General features: G+C 49.1%; 1 protein-coding gene across 1 annotated transcript in view; it reads right to left on the reverse strand.

The window, feature by feature from the left end:
• ADCY2 (adenylate cyclase 2) overlaps nucleotides 1-24,959 on the reverse strand; it is a 406,092-nt gene that overhangs the window by 370,840 nt on the left and 10,293 nt on the right. Inside the window, exon 2 of the mRNA XM_044234016.1 lies at nucleotides 13,158-13,355. Coding sequence (XP_044089951.1) covers nucleotides 13,158-13,355 — 198 coding nt within the window. The remainder of the gene's footprint in view (nucleotides 1-13,157; nucleotides 13,356-24,959) is intronic.

The raw sequence follows: 24,959 nt of genomic DNA on the forward strand, positions 1-24,959 counted from the left end.
ATTGGATTTATTTTATACTAAAATTTTGGTAAGAACTCACCAGGAGAGACATACGAACCCAAGTTTTCTTTGTGGAAAGATATTAACTACATACTCAAATTATTTAGACACAAAGGGCTCTTGAGGCTATCCATTCCTTCTTAAACGTACTCTGTTAGTTTGTTTTTCAAGGAATTTTTCCCCTTTATCTAGATTGTGGGATTTGTTGGCAAAAAAGCTGTTCATAACATTTCTTTACCTTTTAAACACTGTAGGACTTATAGTGACTATCCCTCTCATATTCCTAAAATTGGAAATTTCATCTTATTTCATTATTTCTTATCAGTCTGGTTAGTTTTATCACTTTTATTGACCATCTTAAAGAACCAGTTTAGGGGGCACCTGGGTGGCTCAGTGGGTTAAAGCCTCTGCCTTCAGCTCAGGTCACGATCTCAGGGTCCTGGGATCAAGCCCTGCATTGGGCTCTATGCTCAGCAGGGAGCCTGCTTCCTCCTCTCTCTCTGCCTGCTGCTCTGCCTGCTTGTGATCTCTGTCTGTCAAATAAATTTAAGAAAAAAAAAAGTTTAGTCTCATTGACTTTGACTTTTCTCTATTGTCTTTCTGTCTACAACTTCATTGTTTTCTGTTCCTTTGTTTAATTCCCTTTCTTCTAATTTCTACTACCTCTTCTAGTTTCTGAAGGTGAAAGCCTAAGTGACTGATTTGAGCCCTTCATCTTTTGTAGTAAAATAGTCAATACGATAAGTTCCCTCAAGCCCCATTTAGGGCACATCCCCCAAGTTGGGAGGTATCACATTTTCATGTCATTCTGTTCAACATACTCTCTGATCCCCCTTGTAATTTCTTCTCAGAGTCATGGGCTATTTAGAAATGTGTTGTTTGGTTTCCAATTACTGGCTGAGCTTCCAAATTCCCTTGCGTTACTGATTTCTGTCGAAGCCCATCATGGTGAAAGGACAAACTTTGTACGATCGTAATCCGCTCGCACTCCAAGGGGCTTTCACAGTCAAGAATGTGGTCTATCTCGAAAAATGCTCTGTGTGTGTTTGTTTGAGGGAACATCAGGTCTGCATTGTTCAAGGGAGTATTCTAGGAACATCAATCAGACCAACCTGTTTGAAAGAACTTGCAAAATCTCCTCTATCTTTATTGATTTTCTTACTGTCCCACCAGCTTTGAAGAGTGGTGCGAACTTGGAGTGTGGCTGTGGATCTTCACGTCACCTATTTTGAATCTCCTACGAGGTACACAGCATTTGAAACTGCTCGGTCTTGATCAACAGATTCCCTTTACATTAGGAAATGTTCCTCTGTCACTGGCACCTTGCTCTCCCCAGCCCTGGAGGCTGGTATGGCGTGATACCTGGTGTGGAGGGGCCCCTCCTTCTTGGAGGCTCTCGGACACTGCAGGTTCCTTTCACTGCATGGCTAACTGGTGCTTAATGGAGACTTCACAGGAACACCCACAAGTCTCCAGAGCTTTCTCTCTCTCTGTGTCACTCTCTCATCTCTCCCCTTTGGTTTCCTATCCGGAGAATTCCCGTGCATTCACCTTCCCAAACTCTGAACTCTGTTTCTTCAACTTCATGAAACCACTGAGCTCTGCTTGGGTCCTGCCTCCCTGTGCTGGGGCTGGAGGCGCTTTTGAGGCAGGAAGCTGGGGCAATCACACAACCCCCACTTTTATTTCCCTTCCTTTGAAGGTCACTTCCCTGTAGTATCCCTTAGCCTGTGTCTCAAAACCATCATTTACTGTATTTGTCCCGTTTTCCAGTTAAGGTAGGAGGGTAAACTAGGTCTCAATTACCTCACTGGTGTTTAGAATGGGGCATTCGAAATGCCATCCTCCTTGGAGTAGAATTATCACACGGATGATTTTACAAGTATGCTTATTAATCTCAGCTCTGAATTTACTAGACAGCAAAATTATTAAACCAGCTTATGACAAAATAAACGTAACACAATCTGTACTCAGAGAGACTGGTGTATATTAACAGAACCACAAGAACGAACGCTGCTCTTTAAAACAAAAGCTGAATTTGAACAACCGAATGAAAGCAGTCATCAATCATGTGTGGCAGAGCTAAAACATTTATTTGGCCAAAAGACTCCACCTTTGGCTTAGAATAGTTTTTTGTTCTGTTCTAGGTTTTTGGTGTTTTTTTTTTTCCCTCCCTGGGTTTTTGGGTGTCTCCTGCCCCCAGCAGGGAGAAGTGACCCTTTCAAAATCTCTCCTAATTTCTCCCAACATCTCTTCTCACTGACTTCCTCTGAGGTGTGGACCACTCCCCACGCCGGAAGGATGCTTGTGTCTCACCGGCATCACCCCTCCCTGAAGCAAGGCCGGGGCAGGAAGAGCTCACCTCTCACACGCCATCGACCTACCACCCGCAGCCGCATCTCTGAGCCTTCAAAACGGAGACCACCTCGCAGCCCTCCCAGCCCCGGGCGCCAGCACATGCAGCCGTGTGGACACACAGGACCCTCACTTCGAGGGAACTGCAGTGGGTCTGACAACCCTGGAGAGACCGTCTTGAAATCCCTAACCTGGAACCTTGAACCAGGGGCCCCGCATGCGCATTTTGCACATGGTCCACGTCCCATGCCGCAGCTGTGAGCACGGACCGGGTAACGTATGTTGTACGTCCCCCACGAGCAAGCAGAGATAAGACCCACAGCTTCTCTCATCTCAGTTCCCTCGCACTTTGCATGGGTTAAATCGTGCGCCCATGCCAAAAGAGAGAGAGAGAGAGAAAGAAAGAGAAAAGGAAAGAAAAAAAAAAAAAAAAAGCTATGTTGAAGTCCTAACCCCAGTACCCCAGAATGTGGGCTTATTTGGAAACGGGGTCACTGCAGATGTAACTGGTGAAGCTGAGGTCATACAGGAGTAGGCTGGTCCCCAGGATGACCAATGCCCCTACAGCAAAACAGCAGCATGAAGACAGACGGACCCAGAGGGATGCCCATGACGGCCAGCCTACCTCGAGAAGCTGGCAAGACGCGAGGAAGAGCTCTCCTCTGATGTCAGAGCGAGCGTGGCCCTGCCACACCTTGATTTCGGACCTGTGGCCTCTAGAACTGGAGGGCGAGACAGGTGTACTATCCCAAGCCACTCAGTCCGTGGTACCTGAGACACTGATACGGCACCGAACTCTGCAAATTGCCCCAAGCTGCACGTTCCCCGGGGACTGAAGTCAGCTCACCCTTCCTGGCGAATGTCCTCTCCTTAATGCTCTGGAGAGTTCCTGGGGACACCCTTGCACGTGGGCTACAAGCTGTACAGCAGCCACAAGGAGCCATGACTCCCAAGTGCGTTCTGGAGGGTGATAGCCAGTCCCGGCAGCTGTGGCTCTCATGGAGGGGAGGGCATCTGGGCACACCCCGGAAGCAGAGAGAAATGCCGCTATTTTATGGTGGTGAAGCTGAGATGCGGAAATGATTATAAACTCCATTCTGAGGTCATAACGTCGAAAAAGAAAATGATGTGAATCTCAGGGAAATGTTTTATTCTTGCTATCATCCCCAGCAGGGAACACAAACCTTTGGACAGAAAAACCTAGAAGAAAGACTCCACTGGGCCAGAGCAGGGCTTGAAAATACTAAATAGATCATCTTTAGGCAGAAATGGATCCTTCCCCCTCTCTCCTCCCCCCTCCACCTCCCCCTTGCTCCTCAGCCAGCACATCATCAACCTTTCCCAGTGCGACTGGTACCCTGCCTGCCCCTGTGCGTCCACCACCCTCGCTGCTGGGCGGGGGGTTAGAAACAGAGAGATCCACAAAGCCCCAGGCGGAGGAGGCTGGTGACCCAGTGGACAAGACACACAGTCCATCAGTACCTCGAGGACCTGAAAATACTTCAGTCCACTCTACAAATAAGAAAATTACATTCATAAGATAAACCCACACACACACACACACACACACACACACACACAGACACACACACATATTCATAAAGCACTAGAAATATGGAATGAAAGGAAAAATCTCACGCTGATGATGAAAAATATAGTATTCACCTGTTTGCCCCAATTATTTGTTCATCCCGAATCTAAAAGTTTACTGTAGAGTCTCCATGCAAACCTCTTACTTGGTCTGGGGGTATACACCTCGCTCCCCTCCTTGTGTCGGGTGAGGACCGGATCAGTGGCTGAGAAGAGGAAATCTGAAATACCGAATGCTGGGGAAGCTAAGTGAGGTGTTGCTAAGCAACTCTTAATAGGAAATAATTTCAACTCTGGATTTATTTTCTCCTGAGAACTTGCTGCTCCGGCCTGGAGTCCAGAATTCACTCCCCGCCGTGCTGGCAGCGCCCCAGCAGGCCCGCACGGGCCCGCACACGGCCCCCACCTGACACGGACAGGTTGCGTGACGCATGGGTCCCCGCGTTCCTCTGGATCTAACAACCACGTCCCACTCGATTACAAGCGCAAGGTAGCTGGCGTTCCATTACCAACACAACCTCTCCCGAAGTCATTCACAAACACTGAACGCGGCAAGCTCTCACACAGCCAACAGCCAAGGTGTCTGCATTTAAACCGAGTCAGTAGCAGATGTTCTGGAAGTCCACAGAACATTCTTCCTGCCTCCTAAAATTCCAGCTCTTTCATGAAAACACGACAAATTCCAGATTGCAGTCATGACTTCTTTCAACGTCACGATGACTTCTCCAGGTGGTGCTTCCAGATGCCCTGAGCTCTACACACAGCGCTGGCCTCCTCGTGACGGTGGCCACCCCCCACCCCGCCAACCAGGAGCACGAGAGCCATCCTACGCAGACTTCAAATAAGGTCACAGATGGAACCCAGAGTCTGTGCAGCTCAGGGGGAAACTGTACCAGGCTGGACGGGCCTCTGAGCCCTGAGCTGGCATCCTGGCAAATGCCCTCCAGGGCCCTTGGAGTCGGAGGGTTTTTCATAAAAGGAGGAAAGGGCCTCTGTGCAGGTACACAGGGACAAAGAATGGACCAGAAGAGAAAATGAGCAGAAAGAAGTGAAATTACAAGGAATCTATAAGGAAGCAATGTTAACCTCAGCATAAAAGCAGTCACTAATTCCCAGACGATAACTCTGGCTCATATATGCACATGGACATTTACTTCTCGGGTCAAGTATGTCCCGTTTTTCTTGTTGATTCCTCTGAGGAATGAGACACCTACGCTCTTCAACGGGGAGTATCTGCTGACAACTTGAAACAATGATCTGATCAACTTTATGGCATCTCTAAGTACCGACTTCCTCTCTATGAAGTTTTTCCAAATAACATTTAACCACAAAAGGGGCTCAGACAGAACAATTCAGAATTTCCAAATATGTCCCTTCCTCATCACAATCATCCTGTCATTTGCCGAGGCAGGACAGGAAACACCCCACCTTCTCAATAGCGAGGAGCAGAGAACCATGACGCACGGTGATCCTGGTGCCAGAATGCTACTTTCAGATTCTGTCTGTCTCCCTAGCTGAGTGACTTTGGGCAGGTTGCTTAACCTCTCTGGGTGCTCATGTTCTCACCTGCAAATTGCAAGCAATAACGGTACTTACTTCAGAGGGGGGCAGAGATCAAATAAGTTATGGATAAAGTCACTGACTGCTGCCCGGCACAGGGAAGAAGTATTTTCTATCACTATGAAAGCGGAGGAGGCGAGCCGACCAGCAGGGGACGTGTATGTGCGTTCAGTATCTGCACGACTCCCTGCACTGTGATCCCCACACAGGAGACCCCGGCTGCACGCTGGGAACGGAGCCCTGAACAAACATGTTCCCAAGACCGCTCGGTCTGTGAAATGTACAGTGATGTGGCACGAGTGGGGGAGATATTCCAGAAATGCAGAAATGAGAAGGGCGGTGCGTGCTTCATCTCCAGACAAGAGTCTAATTAAAATGCCCATCTTCAGGACCCAGGTCTGTGCTCCTCAAAGAAAAGCACAGGAGGAGAAAGAGAGGACGAGGCAGAGAGATTGTTGTGCACCCCCGGCAGAATGGTCTATCCGGGCAAGGTCGGGGCTCTGGCTGGGGACACCCAGAGAGGGTTGCGGTACGTTCCCAGAGCAAGGCACAGCCAGGGTGATGGTCCCCTCACTCCGGCTGGGAACTAACAGTAGGGAGAAGACAGAAACGCCACCTCCGCACACAGCCGCCAGAAATGTGCAAGATCTGAAAACACCTACACTTCAGGCTAGGTCCGGTGGCGATGTGCTTCCTTAAAATTCCCATTTTGTCAGTACATCCTCTGCCATTAAAACAATACATCGTTAGAAACACCCTCATCTTTTGCTGCTATAAGGAGACAATTGTTGGCGTAACATTTTCATTCTTCTCAGGTGTGTCCTTTTCCATAGTGAGTGTACAATGTCCCTAAGAAGCCTCACTGGTGCACAAAAGGTTAGAGATGGGAGCTTCATTCGGGTGCTGAGGTGCGATCTCCCCGAGCTGGATTTCTCTTTCCGTTCACATGCTACTGGGTCTCCTGATGGTAAAGAAATTCTTTAGCAGCATTCCAAGGGACTGCACTGGAGGAAAAGCAAACCAATTCTCGCGGCCTATGGGAAGCCGTTCTTTCATTTGTCCTGCTTTCAGTAAAAATAAAAAAAAAAAAAAAACAGATGTTTGCACACTGATGTCCTACTTTTGTAAGCAAACACGCGGGCACGCGCTGAATGTCTGGTGTCCTTTTAAGTAATGCGACCAAGGAGCGGTCTTCTTCCTGGAGCAAATTACTAGCCTTTCAAGTTGGTGGCAATTTAACAAATCTATACAATGACTTCAGCATGGTCCCTGTGCCAAGGCTGCCATGGGGCTGTCAGGAATGGAAGCCCTCATTTAACTCTATTCAGTGAGCTGTTAGGATGGGGGGGGCAGGAAACAGGAGACAAATGCAAATGCGACTCAGCTGTCTTGTCCTCACTTAGCCAAGCCGGCGTCTGTCTGCCGAGGAGCCAGCCATGTGGGGGACCGCCCTCCTGCCACCTTCTCAACGATATTCTCGTCCAGGAGGGAGGCTCCTAAGTCAGGGCTGTCAGCGGAGGTGAAATGCATTCACTCTTGCCAGAAATTCATTACATAAAACATCTAAAAGCTTGGGTTTGACCAAGTAAACCCAAGCATTAGGAAAACGCATCAGGCAAAACTTCTTGAGGTCATTAATGCGGGAGCCCAAAAGAAGCACTCCTGCAATTCCGACGGGCAGAGGTGTTCCTAGCTAAGGCACGAACAGTCGTTCGCGACGCTGTTCACACGGCTACGCGATCGTCGGATTAACTTCTCTTTGTGTTCGTGAGTGGGTTTGTTTTAACAGGATATTCACACGCTGGAATATACCTAATTCCCGACACGCTGGGTTCAGCGCATCCGTTTGATTCCGTGGTGGATGTGCAGCCTCTGTGTCGGCTGACAAAGCGGTTAGGGGCCTCCAAGAAGGGTGGGCAGACACCCGAGCACCAGGCCACGCAGGACGGAGGTGGCTTCTTGCAACCCACAGAGGGAACAAACAGTGCATCTTCCCGTGAAATCAGAGCCGTCATGAGTTGAGCTGCGTCCCCCCAAAAGGGTATTTTCAAGTCCTACCCTCCAGCCCTGTACCTGTGAGTATGATCATACTCGGAAACAGGGTCTTGGCAGTTGCCAGCAGCTGAGGACGGGATCACCGCGAGAAGACCTACGTCCAGTACGATGGGTGGTGTCCTTACAGGAAGAGAAGGGACACGTGGACAAGAATGGAGTGTGACTGAGCAGTATGTCTACACGCCCAGGAACGCCAAGGACTGCCAGAAGCCGCATGTGGCTGGAAGAGGCAGGAAGCGTCCTCCCCTGGAACCTGCAGAGGGAGAATGACTTTGCCCATACCTCGATGTCAGACTTCCGGCCCTAAAGCCCGGAGACACTCTCTGTGAACCTCACTAAGCCTCTTCCTCTGGGGCTGACCTCTCAGGAAGGCCCGTGTCCCAGAGGCTCTGGCACAGGGACAGAGGGACCACAGCTACGCTATGAAACTGCACAGGCATGTGCTGAAGAGGGAGCGATCCACCCCGTACTCGTGGCCACTGGTTTCTTAAAAAAAAAGGATCCCACTTGGCCTAACAGAACAGAGAAAACAAATCTCTTATATAAGCCTCCACGAACATTCAGTTCAACACTGCTCCCGTATTTTTAAACCACTCAGGAAATAAGACGGGAAACGGCAACAGCACTGCCCTTCTCGTCTACCAGCTCATCAATGGGAAAGTCGGAGCCCGGCATAGGGCGTGCTGGCAAACCAGCCCGGGCCAGAGGCGCGCGCACGGGTCTTCCATCTGAAACACAGTGAAGCGACCAGAGGCACAGACCCAGCGACGTCCCGCCGATTTCCTCGGAGTTGCTGGAACCACCAAGAACAGACCACCTTTCAGTCCTTTTCATCCAGGAGGCAGCTGCGTGGGACAAACGTCCATGGCGGGTAGCCAGCAGCACGGGCTGGACGGGGACACGGACAGGAGCCTGATCGGGGGGAAGACGACGTCAAAGAAGGTGGGCAGGGAGACTCGTGCCCCGTCGGGGCTGGAGGGCACACTGCCCCAGGCCTCCTCTCTTCCCTTCTGCGGGATTCCCCACACCTCCGTCCACACCGCGCCACTGACGCTCCTGGGTGCCCGCCACCCTCTGCCCCCCGGACCTCCTCAGGCCGGATGCTGCCCGATCGGTCCTCGTGCCTGATCAAGACAGACCACCCGTGGCACAACTCCTCCTCCTCAGGCTAAAAGGCATCACTGAGGCAGGACACTGGACCACGCCGGGGTGTCTCAGACCTGGCGCCCAGACATGGGGGCTGGAGGAGGACTTCCGGTGGGAGCTGCCCTGCTCTCTGCGGCAGGACGTCCAGCAACCGCGCTGGCTGCTCCCCACTGATGACAGCAGGACGGCCCCAGCAGGTGGGACCGTCGGGTTTGTTTCTAGACGTGGGCTACCGTCCCGTCTAGACGTGACATGGCTCCCAGCAGAGGAGCCCTGTGTCCCGGGAGGGAGGCCTCTAGAATCAGGTCAGGTGCTCCCCAGTGCGCCAGCCGCTCAGCTGTGAGCAAGGTCCTCGTCACCCTGTGTCTTTGCTTCTTGTAAAGCAGGGCTGTGACAGTGCCCCCTCAGGGAGCCACGCGGGGATCGGTGAGGGTCTGGCAGGAAGGGCACACAGGGCAGGGCCTGGGCCTGTCCTCACAACATGCGTGCGAGCCAGGGGTATTCTGAGTCGACCCTGGAGACGCTGATGACGAGGCTCTATGTTCGGATCATCTGGGCGGAGAAGGGGCATCTCACCCGGAGAGAGGCTTGCCCTTTGCCCTGGGCTCCAGTATCTCTCCAGCCCCGGAAGGTCTCCGTGGCCCGCAGGCTTGGGCCAGCAGAGTCTACATGTGATCCGGGCAGGGGCATCCTCGGGGCCACGCGGGGTCAGTGGTGTCTAGGAGGGCTGCGGGCTGGAGCTCCCGAGGCAGCACCAGGCTGGAGGCTGAAGTCAGCCCTGCGGGCTGCAGGAGACGGAGTCCCAGCAAAACCCCCGGACACAGAGGCTCGGCCCGGATGCCCCGGTCGGTGACATTCGGTGTCTCATGGGACACTGAGCAGCTGAGGGCAGTGCCGTCCACGACTCCGCAGGCAGAGGACACGAAGTTCCGGACGTGGGAGTTTTCCTGGACACTTCCCTTGGCTGATGTCGGTCTGTCCTCGTTCCTTGACACGAACTACAACCTTGACAGCCTGCCCTGAGTTCTGGGAGTCCCTCCAACAAGTCAGCAAACCCCAGGGCAGCAGGGGTCAGCAGGGAGTGGCCCCCATGGGGACTGTGCCTTCCGTCTATGCAGGCTCACTCCTGCACCTCCTCGAGGCAGGACGGTGAACTCACCCCTGCCCGTGGGAGCCCTCCCTTGAGTGCTCCTCATCCTCCAGCACAGGGAACCTCCTGCCGTGCTCCGTGAAGGCTAGTGCTCCCTGAGGGGCCAACATCGGCGGTGTTGGTATTGACAGAGGCGAGGCTTTGGGTAATGGGACCGAATAATTTCATTTTAAATCACTGCACTGAACGTTTGAGACAGGATTTCAAACCCCAGAGAAGGCCCGAGTGTCCCTCTTCTGGCAAGGTGTGTGAGAGGGGGACACATGACCAAGACCCCAGCTTAGGCACAGTGGCCAAAAGAGAGCTGCGACCCCCGGGCCTGGCTGGGGCCTTTCCCGAGCTTGGACCAGACACAGCTGTGCTGCAGGCCGCGAGCTGGGCCATGCGGGCAGGGCCCAGGCTCCACACAGAAGCTAACTCTGCCCAGAGCCCGGGAGGCACAGGAAGGCAGCCAGAGCCCAGGGCCAGTGGGTTGGGGGTGGTGGGGGAGGATCACGCGGGGAGGAGGAGGTGAGACTGTCCCGACTCAGCAGAAGCCTGGAAACAAGAACATCCAAGCACAAGAATAACCAACCCTGAGACATGGAACCCGCGAACTGGGCGCCTGGGGGAGATGGATCACTGAGGAAACAGAGGGAAGATACTCCAAGAGATTTGTTTTTAAAGCAGGTGGACAGCAGCAGTAAAACCACATGAAGGCCAAAAAGCCAAAAGGTAAAAGCAGAACAAGTGGACCCAAAAACAAAAAAAAAGAAGAAAATCGGACAACAAATCTGGAGAAGAACTATAGCCGCACATTTACGGAAACACGGAGCGAGCCCGCTCTTGGCAGAGCGCTCGGAGACAGGCACGCCACGCCCCGGACGTGTCCGTCCTAGAACGGCGGGACGGTCACTCATCACACGTGCGATGGACACCTGCAGCAGGATCAGGGGTGTCGCCAGGTGGGGGACACCAGGAGGCCGGGGAAGGCTGCTCTGACAAGGTCTACAGAGCCGTCGGAGGTCCTCATCCTGACTGATTGGTTCTATTAAAATTGTCATCGCAAAAACAGAGGAAACCTTATGGGTGAAGTTACAGATGCCGCAGTTGAAAACTATGGTTCTGCATTACAAGTCCTGGGGGATAACATTAGAAAATACAATGCATACAAATGGAGGAACTCAAGGACTTGAAACGGAGAAAAAGATTCTCTTAAATTATCTTAAGATGATAACAGTGTCTGTATAGATAAACTGAGACCCTCAGATTGATTAACAGAGCTAGTAAGAATTCCCTGAGATTGCTGAATACAGGTTATCATAAAAATCAACAGTATTCCTATGCGTCAACATTGACCAAATAGAAAAGGTAATTAGAAAAAAAAATCCCTTTTATAAAACAACAACAAAAAAAGTTAAGTATCTAAGAACAAGTCCAAGTAAAATGACTACTGATTTGATGCAGGAAAAAAAAAAAGTGTTCAGACATAGAAGAAAATCATACTTATTGGACAGACATACCACATCATTCCATGGAAAGTCTCAATACAATATGATAGCAAATCTCTGGGTGTTTTTTATAGTATCCTTTTATTATTTTCTAGACACTTCATATCATTCAAAGCAAAAACTAAGAAATCCCATATTATTAACATATTATATAACTGTATATATATTATACAATTATATTATAATTTATATTATAAATATATCACATATTATAAATGTATTACAATATATTTTATATGTTATATAATATAATATATTAATATAAAACTCCAGATCTCAACAGGAGTTTTCACTGGACATGATGAGCTGATTCTGTGATTCATATGGAAAAACACGCTCAGAGAACTTGGAACAAAAGGAAAACAAAAGAACAAACAGAGGATCCTTCCCTTCCAGACAGTGAGGCCTCTCATAAAGTCACACTGTTAAAGGAGGTGGCGTTGGTGCACACCCAGGCCGCTGGGTGGGTCCCTCTGTTGGCCGGCACCCCGTTTCTGTCCCATGTGTGCGTGAGGCCAGAGCACAGCGTGCCTACAGAGGGGAGGTGGGGCCAGGAAGCTGCTGGGAGCCTGGGATGCATACCCAGCCCTGCCAGGGCCCTGAAGGAGACAGTGATGGGGACACTGGCCTGGGAGCCTCCCTGACCAGGGGAGCAGCAGAAAGGGACAGCAGCACCACCATCTCCTGCGTCCACAACAGTGTCCTTTGGAGCCAGAGAGACCAAGTGGCGTTGACTTAGTCCAAGCCTCTCCCTTTGCAAGAGAAACTGAGGCCAAAACGAAATGATGGCTTAGCTGGGGCCATGAGGCAGAACCCTGTCACACTCCCTAACAGAACCTGCTGGAAACCTCACCCAGGGCTCTCTCCAACAATGGCAGAGTGGCGAGGCTCTCCCCTGGCCCTGGTATTTGAGCCCTTCTGTCCGCTGCCCTCTTGAATCTCTCCACTCCTCTGGCCTCGACAGGAATTCTCCCTACTAGTCTTGGTCTCCTAATGCTTTCTCCTCTACCCACTTCTGGCCTCTGTTCCTTTCCTACTCACCCCTCACCCCTCACTCTGATGTCTGACCAATGCTGTGACAGCCCGCTCAGTGCCCAATGCACTCTCTTCCTGAATGTCTGCAGAAACTCGTGGCTTTGATTACGAGCTCAAAGCCGGCAGCTTGTATACCCAGCCCTGCCCCGGAGACAACCCAGGGCTTCCTCAGGCAGTCCAGAGTGTGCATCCACATGGCAGCACACAGTGGCGAGTCCTAAAGACCTAACAGCCTCCAGGTATAGCGACTTCCTGAGCCAAGAACCTCCCAGGGTCAACATGAAGAACCATGGGTTTCCAGTAGGTACATGAAACCATCCTACTGATACGACGAAATCAGACTGATGTAAAATCAGTGTCAGAGAAGTCTGTATGTAAGGAGGAAGATCTGGTAATGGACAAAGAGTCCAAGGCAAAAACCAGTGTGTGAGAGTGACAGGTCCGGCTCCGATCCCAGACGGATCCTGGAATAAAAGGGAACTCAGAAACCAGGACACCATGCAGCCAAGTGCAGCATGAGGAGTACAGCCGGACCCGGCCATCTCAACCAAGTGACAAGGTGAGACCCGGGCCCGCACCCTGGCTGCCGGCAGATCTGAGAAGTCCAAGCGGGTATGGACTGACTTCAGCCATGAAGCCACACTAACGGGGCTAATTCGGAAAGACCTTCTCGGCCACGGGTCTCCTGTTTCCAGTTTAGGGTCAGGTTTGCAGAACCAAGTATGTCATCAATCAAAGCACATAAAGGAAACACAAAAAGCATTTTAACACCATACCTGGTCCCAGGGAGAGACGGTGCCTCCAAAGCACATGAACAGGTACCCCATGGCCACGAGACACAGCCATATCACCAAGGAAAAAAGACGGAGCAGCTTCTTAAACACGGACTCGATGCACACAAGGATGAATATCGCGAAGAAAATCGCCAGGGCTGTCGGGACCGTTATTAAAAATGCCACGTGGTCTTCGACTTCCTAAGAGGAAGGAAAATATTGCAAAGGCACAATTTAGCAACATGTGATACCCACAGTTCATGTCCTCAAATGTCATCAACATGAATCAATGTCAAATAGATCGAGCTGTAAAAATTATTCCAGAAGTAGAAGGGTCTGAACGTCTGAAAATTTAAATTTCCCATTAAATCACTATGTTTCTCTATAGAAATAACCCAGTATTGTATATTTAAATTATGCAAAACAGCAACACCATCAAATTTAGATTTTCCCTGATAAATGGAGAAATGGATTTTATTCAAAAGTGAGTGTAAGAATATTTACTATCAGGGTAAAAATAAGACCAGCAACTTCACTGCCTGAATCAGAGGACCAGAAATGCCCTTGCCTTAGAAAATTAAGGCTTCCAAATGGGTTTGAAATGTTTTATTTAAAAATCTAAAAATGGTCTGAGTCTCTCAAGTGATGAGCTTTTACTTTAATGCATGACAATTAATGTTTTAACAGGATCGCAGGTTAAGAGAAAAGGGTCAGAAAGTACTAAGTATAGGCATGAGAGAGCAGGAAACACTTAGAAGAATGTGCCGTTCTGCTGGCGGACCTCCCCACTTCTCGGTGCTCCAGCGGCCAAAAGAAAATGAGCAAGCAGCATTCGCCCCGATGCATTTTCTGAGGTCCACTTCTGCACAGTAAGGCACCTTCTCCCTCTATCCCTTTCTAGCCCCCCCCCACAAAAGGAACACTATTTCCATTCTATGCAATGTCCGCTCAGTGTGGCAGACGTGGCGCTTCCTTGCGGTACCATGGCACGGATTCAGCCTCTCGCTTTGGCAAAGCACTCCCAGGAGGCCACGCACAGCACTCCCTGTGGGCTGGAACCCCCCGAAGGTCTCCATCCCTCATCTGAACACGGGGAGCTACCGACGCACCTCAATCCAAGAACCCAGATAGGCAGAACCCTAAGAACTTCCGGGGGGGGGGGTGCTTCAGAAGAGCAGAGACGGTGAGATCCGGGACTTGCGGCCGCTTCTTTCAAATCCCAGAGCCCGGTGAGCTCTTCCCCTGTGCCCGCGGGTACGGGGCTCACGCCACGCCATCGGCAGCTCCAGCTCCGGCCTCGCCCGATACCAAACCCCTAACCCTGGGGACACAGGGAGGCACGGCAGATCCGCCAAGTCGCTCCCAGACTCTGGATTAACATCGAGGCAAGGAAAGGGCCCTGAGCCCGCCGGCAGGGCTCAGCTGACCGCGCTTCCCATCCTCCGCCACCATCACACGCGCCTCCAGACGCCGGGGGAAGAGACAACCACCACGGGGACCGCAACACAGAACAACACACAACCACGTCATGTACTTGCAACACCCCCGTGGGGGGCATGGGGTCTGCGCGATTCCACAGGTGAGGAAAAAGAAACCCCAAGAACGGAAATGAGTGGCCACTGCTGGTGCAGCTGGGGAGGGGGACAGGGGGGCAGCTGGGGTCCCCGCAGCAGATGGCGAGCGAGACCAAGGGGCCGAAGGCATGTGCGTTTCCAGAGCTGGCGGGAGACAGGAGGACCCAGTGGGGAGTTCTCCCTCCCCCGCCACGGCTGTCTTCGCCCCGATTAGGTGCCGAGTTGCACCCACACCCTCGGCCACACCGCAACGAGGGCAAAGGGTCTCGGCGGTGCCGCAGCGGCGAGGGCTCCCCACGCAGCAACCCCACAAATAAACGGGCTCGGGGTCGTGACCGCATGTCCTCTGGGGACATCCAGCCTGCGATCCCCACCACCTGCTACACGCACGGAGCCGGGAAATCTCACTTACTGTTCAACTGCCCCTAATGGACTGAACTGTGGAATCAGAGCTCGCCCCTTCGTCGCCGGGACGGCCGTTGTCCTGCATGACCGGTCACTTACTCCCTCAACCCTGTCCGGGGAGAAACAATCGTCGACTTCATTGGCCCTCGTGTCTCCAGAGAGACCGAAAATGATGTGAAAACCGACATGACGGTGAAGCAAACTTAGCACGGGAAGCCACGGAAAGGATCGGAAAGCGGCGGGAAGCGCATGGCCTGGCCTCTCCCTGCCCCTGTCTCAGAGCAGCTCTGACGGGAAGCGAGACAAAGACGGGACAAGGTCCCGTCATGCTGGCTCCAGGACAGATACACCTGATACCGTTTCGGGTCTTAAATACTGGAGTCTCTATCACATATACTTTTTTTTTTTTTTAAATTTTGGGGTCCCCATCGCCAAGAAGTGCCTTGTCTGGGCTGAAGGTGACCTCCCCACACAGCACAGCAGACACAGTGTCTGGGTCCCCTAGTACTTCTAAGAGTCCACAAATGTGTTTTAATGTCTTTCAAAATCAAAACAAAAAAACATAAGCTCTTGGGGTCAAAGGGCACACACATGTTGATGCTAACACAGTTGTAAACTATAATTCTGAGTCCATCTTGAGGGAGGAAAGGGACTTCCACGGCTCCTAAGTCACACGCCACGATCCCCGGGGGCAGGTACGCGACCGGAGGAGCTGGACCCTGCACAGCGGAGGACCTCTCACTTGACCCGCATCCCCCAGCCTCGGTGGGGCAAGCCGGGCTCCCAGCTGGCCCGGGGCTTCGGCCCGGCCCGCTGCTGCCCCCGAGGCTGCCGGCCCCGACCACGGCCCAACCCGAGCCCACGGGAGAGTCCGGCTCTTCCGAAAGAGGGCAGCCAGCAGCTGAGTCTGCATTTGCCTTTGGAACTCAAACTCCAAACAAGTTTTAATAAGGACTTCTCCACAAAATAGCATCTTTTATAGGGCATCAAGGAAAAAAAACAGTAGAGCATTCATTAAAGAGTGTATAAGCTTACAAGCCACAATCCTTCCCAGTCTTGCTGCTGGCATCATGCGTCTCCCCCGACCAGGGAAAGTAAATGAAATGCGGGAAGGCCCGCCGTGCCTGCACCGCAAGCTTCCTTCCCTGCCCTGGTCCACTCCCAGCGGACACGACCACGGACAAAGCCACAGAGGCACACCCCGTGGCTGTTTTCTTCGGAGCTACTTCAGTTTTCAAAATTTGTAGCATAAAACAAACAGCATAGCTTAAAATAAAATGAACTAAAACATTAAAAACACTGTCAATCTCAATGAAATCTGTTTATGCAGCCCAACCCCACCTCCCTTGGTGGAATCAAGACTTCACCATACTACACAAACTACATGAAACACATGAAAATGCCTTTATTAGTAGTACTCAAATGCCTTTAAAACATGCTTTAAATAGAAAAAAAAATTCTCCATACGACACAAACTAAGTGAAATGTAGAAAAATGCCCTTATTGCTACTAAAATGTATTCAAATGCCTTTAAAAATGTTTTTAAAAAATACCTTACAATGCAAACTAAATGAAATGTATGAAAATGCCTTTTCATAGGGAGATCATGAGCATGGCATCATCTATGTAATGATAACGGGTCCCTCTTGCTTGTTCCCTTGGAACATTTTATCCTTTCCTTTTTAATGCATTTTCTAGTAATTTTGGAGGGCTTCTAATTGCGAGGCCTATTAAGTACCCATCGCTTTCATGTGTTCTGTGACAGCTCTTTGGTTTCTTAGAGGCTTTTCCATAGAGCAACAGATTATATTTTCATTCTTTTCTATGTGCATTTTTTTCTTTTTCTTTTCTTTCTTTCTTTCTTTTTTTTTTTTGTTGTTAATCAGTACTACTTTTCATTTATATGGTAAAGGACAGTCTCATGCAAAACACTGCTTTTCTATTAAAAAAATACGTTGAAGTCCAACGGACTGAAGGTAGGTCCCATCTCCACTTACTTCCGTGTGACTCGGGTTGAGCACTGAGCTTCCCAAACCTGTCTCTTCATGTAAAAAGCAACACGGATACCACAAGGCTAGTGGGCACTGAGTACATACAGGTGTACCAAAAACAACAGAGATTATTACCATGAGGGCCATCATGGCCTTTTTTCCTTCAAATCTCTATACTTTCTCACCAAGGCTGATCTGACCGTTCATTATTGGAATGGTGCCTATTTTGCACTCTAAATCATAATTGATCACCACAAATTATTTTGAAGGGCTGTCACTGGGCAAAAATAAATGAGCTTTTAGCTGTGATAAACATTTGACTAAAGATACATATTTTTATTCATTCATATATAATATATGTATGTGTGTGATATAATAGAAAATGTATTTTTCATTCTTTTCCACATATAGAGTCCTACTCCATTTTAACATGAGGTATGAAGGGAATAAACAAAAATTCTGATTAAATAATTCTATAAAATTGTGGTGAAATAAATCAAAGACCTCAATAAATGGAGAGATACTTCATGCTCATGGACAGGAAGACAGTATGGTCAAGATATAAATTCTTCCCAAATTAGTCTGTAGAGTCAATGCAATCCCAATTAAAACCTCAGCAAGTTATTTTGTAGATATCAACACATGGATTCTAAAGCTTATACGGGGAGACAAAGCACCCAGAACAGCAAACAATATTGAAGAACAAGAAAAAAGTTGGAGCACTGACCCTACTGGACTTTGAATTTTGCTATAAAACTACAGTAATCAAGACAGGGGTGGTCCTGGCAGAAGAACAGACCAACAGATCAATACAAAAAAAAAGACCCACATAAATGCAGTCAAATGACATCTAGCAAAAGGAACCGGACCTTAGGCCATAATTCTGTTTGCACTTAACAAGTCCCTTATGCAGTTGTAAATAGTAGAAGATACATCTTTCTAAGCAGGTGCAGACTGGTTTTTCTTACACATATCTATAATTTTTTGTGTTTATTTTAAAAATATGGTCTTGACCATATTTACTTATACTCAGTTCCTATTACACAGGCCAGCATTTTCACTCACATTTTAAGAATATAGATAAAAACATGAAATAAGTGTGTTTTACATAAGAAATGGTTCCCATGGGGCATCAGACTTTAAAGAACTCTCCTTTCTACAACTAGACTCCAAATAATATTCCTAAAGGGACTGCTAGTTTCTACAAGTGGTAGACAAGATCTCCAACTCACTTCCCTACCCACCCCCATAAAAAACAAAAAACAAAACAGAGAAACAGAAAATATGAGTGCTAAACCCTCAGCAGGGGTAGGTATGTAGACAGGAAGTCTAGACCACAAAAGCCAGGGGCAGCTGGGAGGAATGAGAACCAGCCTTGCCCTGTGGACAACAGGTGCCTAGGAGATGCCGAAGCTGAGAACCTCAGCAGTGTGTAGATCTACAGGACAGCAAGTGTGGACAAAGGGAGCCAGAGTAAACCTCAGCTGGGGTACATCCCAGCTATCTTGGAAAGAGCAGCTAATTATTCTTAGGCAAAAGCTTTCCCACTTAGAACCACAGTATTCCAAGCAATTAAAATCAGTCAACATCTTTAAAAAAATTCGCCAAAAATGATCACTCACCAAGAACGAGTGTCCAAGGAAATAACGAATGGTTTAGATTCTCAGGGACTGTAGACACTGAAAGTGACAGCCAGAGAATACCAAATAGCTGTATTTGACACATTTAAAGGAACAAAGGACGCACTTTCAAGGATGCTCACACAACAGAAATCAATCAGGTACAAACACATAGAAAATGGAACCTGTAAAGCTGATCAATATAATCATGTCAATAAAAGTTCAACCACTGAAAAAAATACAGAAACAGAAAACAGAAAAAAGCAATGGTTAAAAAGAAAATCAGTGAACTAGAAGATTAAACCGAAGAGTTTATGTACAATGCAACAGAAGAATATACATATTCCTTTATAATATGTAAGAGATAAAAATTATAAAAAGCCTAAGACACAGAGAATAGAATAAGATGAATAAGAAGGTATTGACATGTCTGATTGGAGTTCCCAAGTTACAAAATGAAGAGACTTGAGGACATAAAATATCTAAAGGCAGATCATTTGAGGATGTCTAGTACTAATTAGCACTAGTACTAATGAAAAACCAACTCCAGCCAGGTAAGCAAAAAGAAATACAAACATATACCTGTGACGGTAAAAATGCAAAATATTAGAGATAAAAGAAAAAATCCTAAGAGTGGATAAAGAGAAAGGAAGGCCTGCCCACAAAGAAGAGCAGTTCGCGTGAAAGCAGAAATTTCAACAGTGCGAGGCAGTGAAGACAAATTACTGAAGGAAAAATAAGAGTCAGCCTTAGATCACCAAGAAAACATATGCATTTTTTTGGTAATAAGAGCAAAAATGCAAACATTTAAAAAAATTATTTTTAAAACAGGATCTACCATTGAGAAACCTGCTTTAAAAGAACTTCTAAAAAATTATATAATCCTAAAAGGACTGTATGAATTGGAAGAAGGCAGTGAACAAATATAATGGTAAATACATTGGCACAACCAAAAATACACTATCTGAAATTATAATAATGAATGTCTAACTTCTAGGCTTAAAAAGTCAAGTGAAATATGCATTAAGTAAAAACTAAAAACTTTAAGGGTAAAGATAAAATGATAAAATGCTCAATTCCAAGGCAATGAAAATAACTTTAAACATCTATGAACTCATAAAATGGCCTCAAAATATATAAAGCAAAAATGTACAGACCTAGGGGGAGAAGTAAATTAGTCTACCAAGAGCAGAAGATTTCATCATCTCCATCCAGCTATTGATCGGTCAAGCAAACAAAAGTAAAAACAAACAAAATTAAGGAGATGCAAAATATTTGAATATAATAATTAATAAATGACCCATTTGGTAAATAAGGAATTCCATACTCATCCTTAGGGAGAACAATATCTCATGTGCACATGGAATATTTATAAAAACTTGCAAAAAGTATCAAAGAAGAGGTATCACAGAGACCCATGTTCCATGATCACAATTTTAAATTAGCAGTTTGTAACAAAAACATAAATTAAAAATAATCACATATTTGTAACACAAAAAGCGTAACTCTAAACTGGGGGAGGAAAAAAAGGGAATGGAAGAGGAATCTGTGCCAGATCTAGAAGGTGGAAATGAAGCAAGTCCTCACCTAAAGTCTTCAAAGTCAGATAGGATGACAGGCAGTCACAGAGGGCCAGGCAAGGCTTCATCTTGTCCTCACTGGCCCACCTCATACCCTCCTGCTCCTTTGTCCAACTTCTAGCCACTGGGGAACAGTGGTCCAGCAGACACGCGGCCGCAGAAGCACAGTGGTAGCAGTTACGCAGAAGTATTGGTTTTCCAGAAACATCTCCATCGAGTTCCTCCATCTTGCTCACCTACGGTGACTAGCCAAGTTTGGCTTCACAGATTTCCCTGAAAGAACCCGCTTCTCCATCCAAAGCAGTCCTTTACTAAGAATTCTCCGGGATTCTACAGATACTCTCCTTTTGAGAAACAGTTGCTGACTCATTGCCAAGCTCAAAAGGGACTGAACACTGACCATGGACCATCACCAAGTCTCCCCGCAGTCCAACCTGCTCATGTGTATGGAACTGTCTGGTGACCCCTAGCCATGAAGTGGACGTGCACAGCAGCACCCCACCAGCAGACGGGCTGCATGAGCTAGGGCTCAGGTAGACTCTGAAGGCACAAGTAAGCTATAGGAGCAAACGTCACCGGTACTCATAGGCACCGGTCCGCCACACCACCTGCCCTGTCCCCCTCTAGCTACATCTACATCCTCATGCAGAGTTCCCTATGACCTGCTGCCTGAGGAAATACAAATGCAGTACTCGTAACATGTGATGCCTGGTTCTGCAGAATATACTGAGGGCCACCCAAAAGAAGACAATGGAAGCACTGTAACTCCAAGCCCCTTACGTGTGCCACCCTCTGGAGGACCAGCCAGCCAGGGCGGGTCGATTGCAACTGATGGATGGCACAGACATTTATTTTCGCTTCAACTGAACCTACTTTGGACATGGGTTTGCTTTCCTGTCCGTAATGCTTCCACCCAAAGCACCATCTATGGACTTTCCCCATGCGCTCTCCACTCGCAAGGTATTTCACAGAGCATGGCTTCTGACAGAAACATTCATTTACAGTAAATGATGCATGACGATGAGCTTATGCTCTTGGAATTCACTGACCTAACCCTGTTCCTCATCGCCCTAAAGCAGCTTCCTTCACGGAAGGAGAGAATGAGCTTCTAAAGACTCAGTGAGGGTACCAGCCTAGGGGTGACAGCAGGTAGGCTTGAAGATACCCCCTGGGACAAAAGAGATGCCTGGGAACAGCCACCAAGGCAAGACATAGACTCTGCCACCGCCAGGATCCACACAGGTCTGGGAATCGGGGAGTGGAAGCAGGAGCGGCCGTCCGCTCCTCTAAACTCCCATTCTCAATCCTATAATTGTAGGTTGTTCCAGTTTTGAGGTCTTAGTTGCCAAAGGAGGACAGCCTCCACCAGGGAACTCAATAATGTTTCCATTAAATTGGACACAGAGATTGCTATTTGGCCGCTCTAAGCGACTAATGTCACTGAACCAGTAGGTAGAGAAGAGCTTTTAGTACGGCCGGGTGACTGATGGACACTACCAAGAAAAACTGGGCTGCTCGGGCACAATGCAGGCAGGGAAGGCAAGAGGATGACACAATGCAGATTGCAGGGTTTCCCGTTTGCTCCCGTATCCAGTGATAAAAGTCCTCGGACACGTCTAACAAGTACAGTCTATATGCAAAGTACCAGGTGAAGCAACTGTTTACATCACCCCCACCTGCCAAGGAAATGGGATCAGATAAAGTGCTTGCACAGGGCAAAGGGAATACGGAATGGGCAGCAGGAGGACGTTAGAATACGAGCCACATCCCTGTGATCAGCTGGAGAACATGGCAGGAGCCGTGACTATTTCTTCCTTGGGCTGGTATGAATGTATTTGCATGTGCATGTGTGTGTGTGCATGTGTGTGTGCATATCATGCAATTATTTTTCTTCTGCTGCCTCTGCTATAACATGAGATGCTGAGCACTGTATGAATAGCTTTTATACTCAAGTCTGGAAGAAAAGGATGTTTAAAAGACACAGTCCTTAGATGAGAAACGAACATCACTAGAGTGGACAAAGTGGCCCTCTGCATCCTCTTTTAGGGAGATGGCTGGCCTGTTTTCCATTGTACGGAGAAGAGTTGTATCACGTTAGGTGGAAGCGTGATCCTGCAGCTGCCTTCTCTATCCGGAAGTAAAACGGAGTTCACAGCGGTGTACACGGTGCCCAGGATGCAAGCAGTCGACTATGTTGGATCGTTCTATCGTCACACTGACTAAAGCTACTTCCCAGCATCCCCCTTCCCTGGATGCTCCTAGACGGGCGCTGGCATCGGGGGTGCTCGCATGAGATGTGGGAGGTGGAAGCAAAGCAGCCCCCAGGAAGGGTAGCCTGCTGGTCACAGATGGTCGGAGATACACGAGGAAGAGCCTGGGGGACCCCAGCCTGCCTGACCCTCCAGGGATCTGTGTGCAGCCCAGACCTGGCCCCTCACCAGGCATTGGGCTACGGGCTCGCACAGGTGGGTGCCACGCAAGGGTAACCGCTCTCGGGAACCCCCCCAGGAGGCCTTCTCGGGTGGACGCAGGCCCTCAGGTCCTCAGCTCTCCCTGCACGGCTCTGCTGGTTCCTAATGCTCCCCGCTGCGGGCGACCAGCTTTCCACTGAAACAAGCAGGCTGGAAGGAAGGAACTCGGCATAGCCGCCTTCGGAAGCTACAACAACAAAACAAACACAAAGGACAACAACAAAAGATGCCCAGAGAAAGCAAAGGAAGGTGGGATGGTCAGAGAGCTTCGGAAACACCCGCTATTTCCTCCTTCCAGGTTCCTTCTGGGAAGCGCTTTCTGACCTCCTCGGAAGTTCGAAGTAACCATGCTTTGGCCAATGAAGCGCGAGCAGAATTCCGGGGGTGCCTCCTGGCCGGGCCATGGAAATGCCCGTGTGAGGCCACACCGCACGTCCCTTTCTGTGGCGCAATGATTAACAAAAGTTCTTGTCGTGAGAAGGACACCCGCAGCCCCAGCTCCCAGGGGAACTGAGTTGAGCAGAAGCTCCCTCCTGGCCAGGATGTGTGCGCAAGAAATAATCCTCTGGTGTGTTGGGCCAAAGTTGGGGTTTGTAAGCCCATCAAAACCTGTAACATCGGGACGTCTGGGTGGCTCAGTTGGTTAAGCAGCTGCCTTCGGCTCAGGTCATGATCCCGGCATCCTGGGATCGAGTCCCACATCAGGCTCCTCGCTCGTCAGGGAGCCTGTTTCTCCCTCTGCCTCTGCCTACCATTCTGCCTGTGCTCGCTCTCTCCCCCTCTCTCTCTCTCTGATAAATAAATAAAATCTTTAAAAAAAAAAAAACAACCTAAAACATCTTCACTGACAACAAAAAAAAATAGTGCATGACAAAACCTAATGTGGACGGCTTTGACTGCGGCCAGCTGGCGGGAGAGGCAAGGCCACTGTCACCAGAGACTGAAAAATGGCAATCAAGTTAGCAAAGGCCCAACACAGGTTTCTCATTTCTCTTGGAAAGCAAACGATGCCCTAACAGAATTCTAAGTCTAGAGCAGGGCTCAGGGAACTGTCATCGTAAGGAGCTAGGTCATCAGTACTTGAGGCTTAATTTTGGTCGCGTGGTCTCAGTCTCACCATTTAACTCTGTGGCTGGACCAGAGACATGGCCACAGAAATGTGTTTCCACGGCCTGGAAATGATGGCCAGACTATACTGAATAAAACGTCATTGGAAAAAAATAGGCAGTGTGTCCGATCTCGTCCCTGGCCAATGTGTGTAGACCGCTACTCCGGACGAGATCATCAAACAAAATGTGACCAGTGTGTGTTCGCTGCTGTTGGCCGCACGTGTTCACACAGCACAGCACACACGAGAGATCAGAAAAGGAGAAAAACCTCCTCCTGCTTAGAAGGAGGAATGAAGCGGAAGCAACACGGTCCAGAACTGTACAGCTCTGCGAGGCGGTGAGAGGGAAATGATTCAGCCTATGCTCTAGGGTGAGAGATGATTAAAACTCAGCCTTGTGGGGAGACCACGTCCACTGCTGAACAGTGGACGGATGGAGGGGTCTCAGAGTACAGCCCAGTGAAGAGTACGGTGCCAGGGAATCCCCTCAACTAGACAGAACGCCACATGGGAGAGAGGACCAGAGAGTGTGTCACTCAAACAGGGTCTGGGCAGGTGCCGGCTGAGAAAGGGCAAGGGCGTGGGAGGGAGAAAAATGGGTTGAGAAGGCAGAGGAACCGCAAATCTAGCAAGTGTGTCTTGGAAAGAATGACGATGGCCACGGACAGACACCTGAATGCAAACGCCTGAAATGACACAGATGAGAAGCTGATGCCCCTGGAGAGATGTGTGTTTCCAGAAGAAATACCAGCCTGCCCTACGACTGCTCTAGGCTTCAAGGAAGTTCTGGGTTCTCTGTCTCTGACAGGCAATGGGCAGAGGCAATTGCTCAGTCCCCAGGTGGGGAAGATTCCCAGATGGGTTCAAGGGCGTGATCAACAAGGGAAGGTTCAGAGGTCAGAGAAAACAGCAGACAAGGGGACGATTTCCAGGACAAGAGTCTGGGTCTAATGAAGAATCAGTTCTCAGCCCCCGGGGTCAGGGACCCTGGAACCGCCTGTCTGGAGACTCAGAGTCCCCTGTGTCCTCTTTCTTCGGGGGATCAGCAAGGACAAGG

This window comes from Neovison vison, chromosome 1 (genome assembly GCF_020171115.1).
Source record: "Neovison vison isolate M4711 chromosome 1, ASM_NN_V1, whole genome shotgun sequence".
NCBI classification, from domain to species: Eukaryota; Metazoa; Chordata; class Mammalia; order Carnivora; family Mustelidae; genus Neogale; species Neogale vison.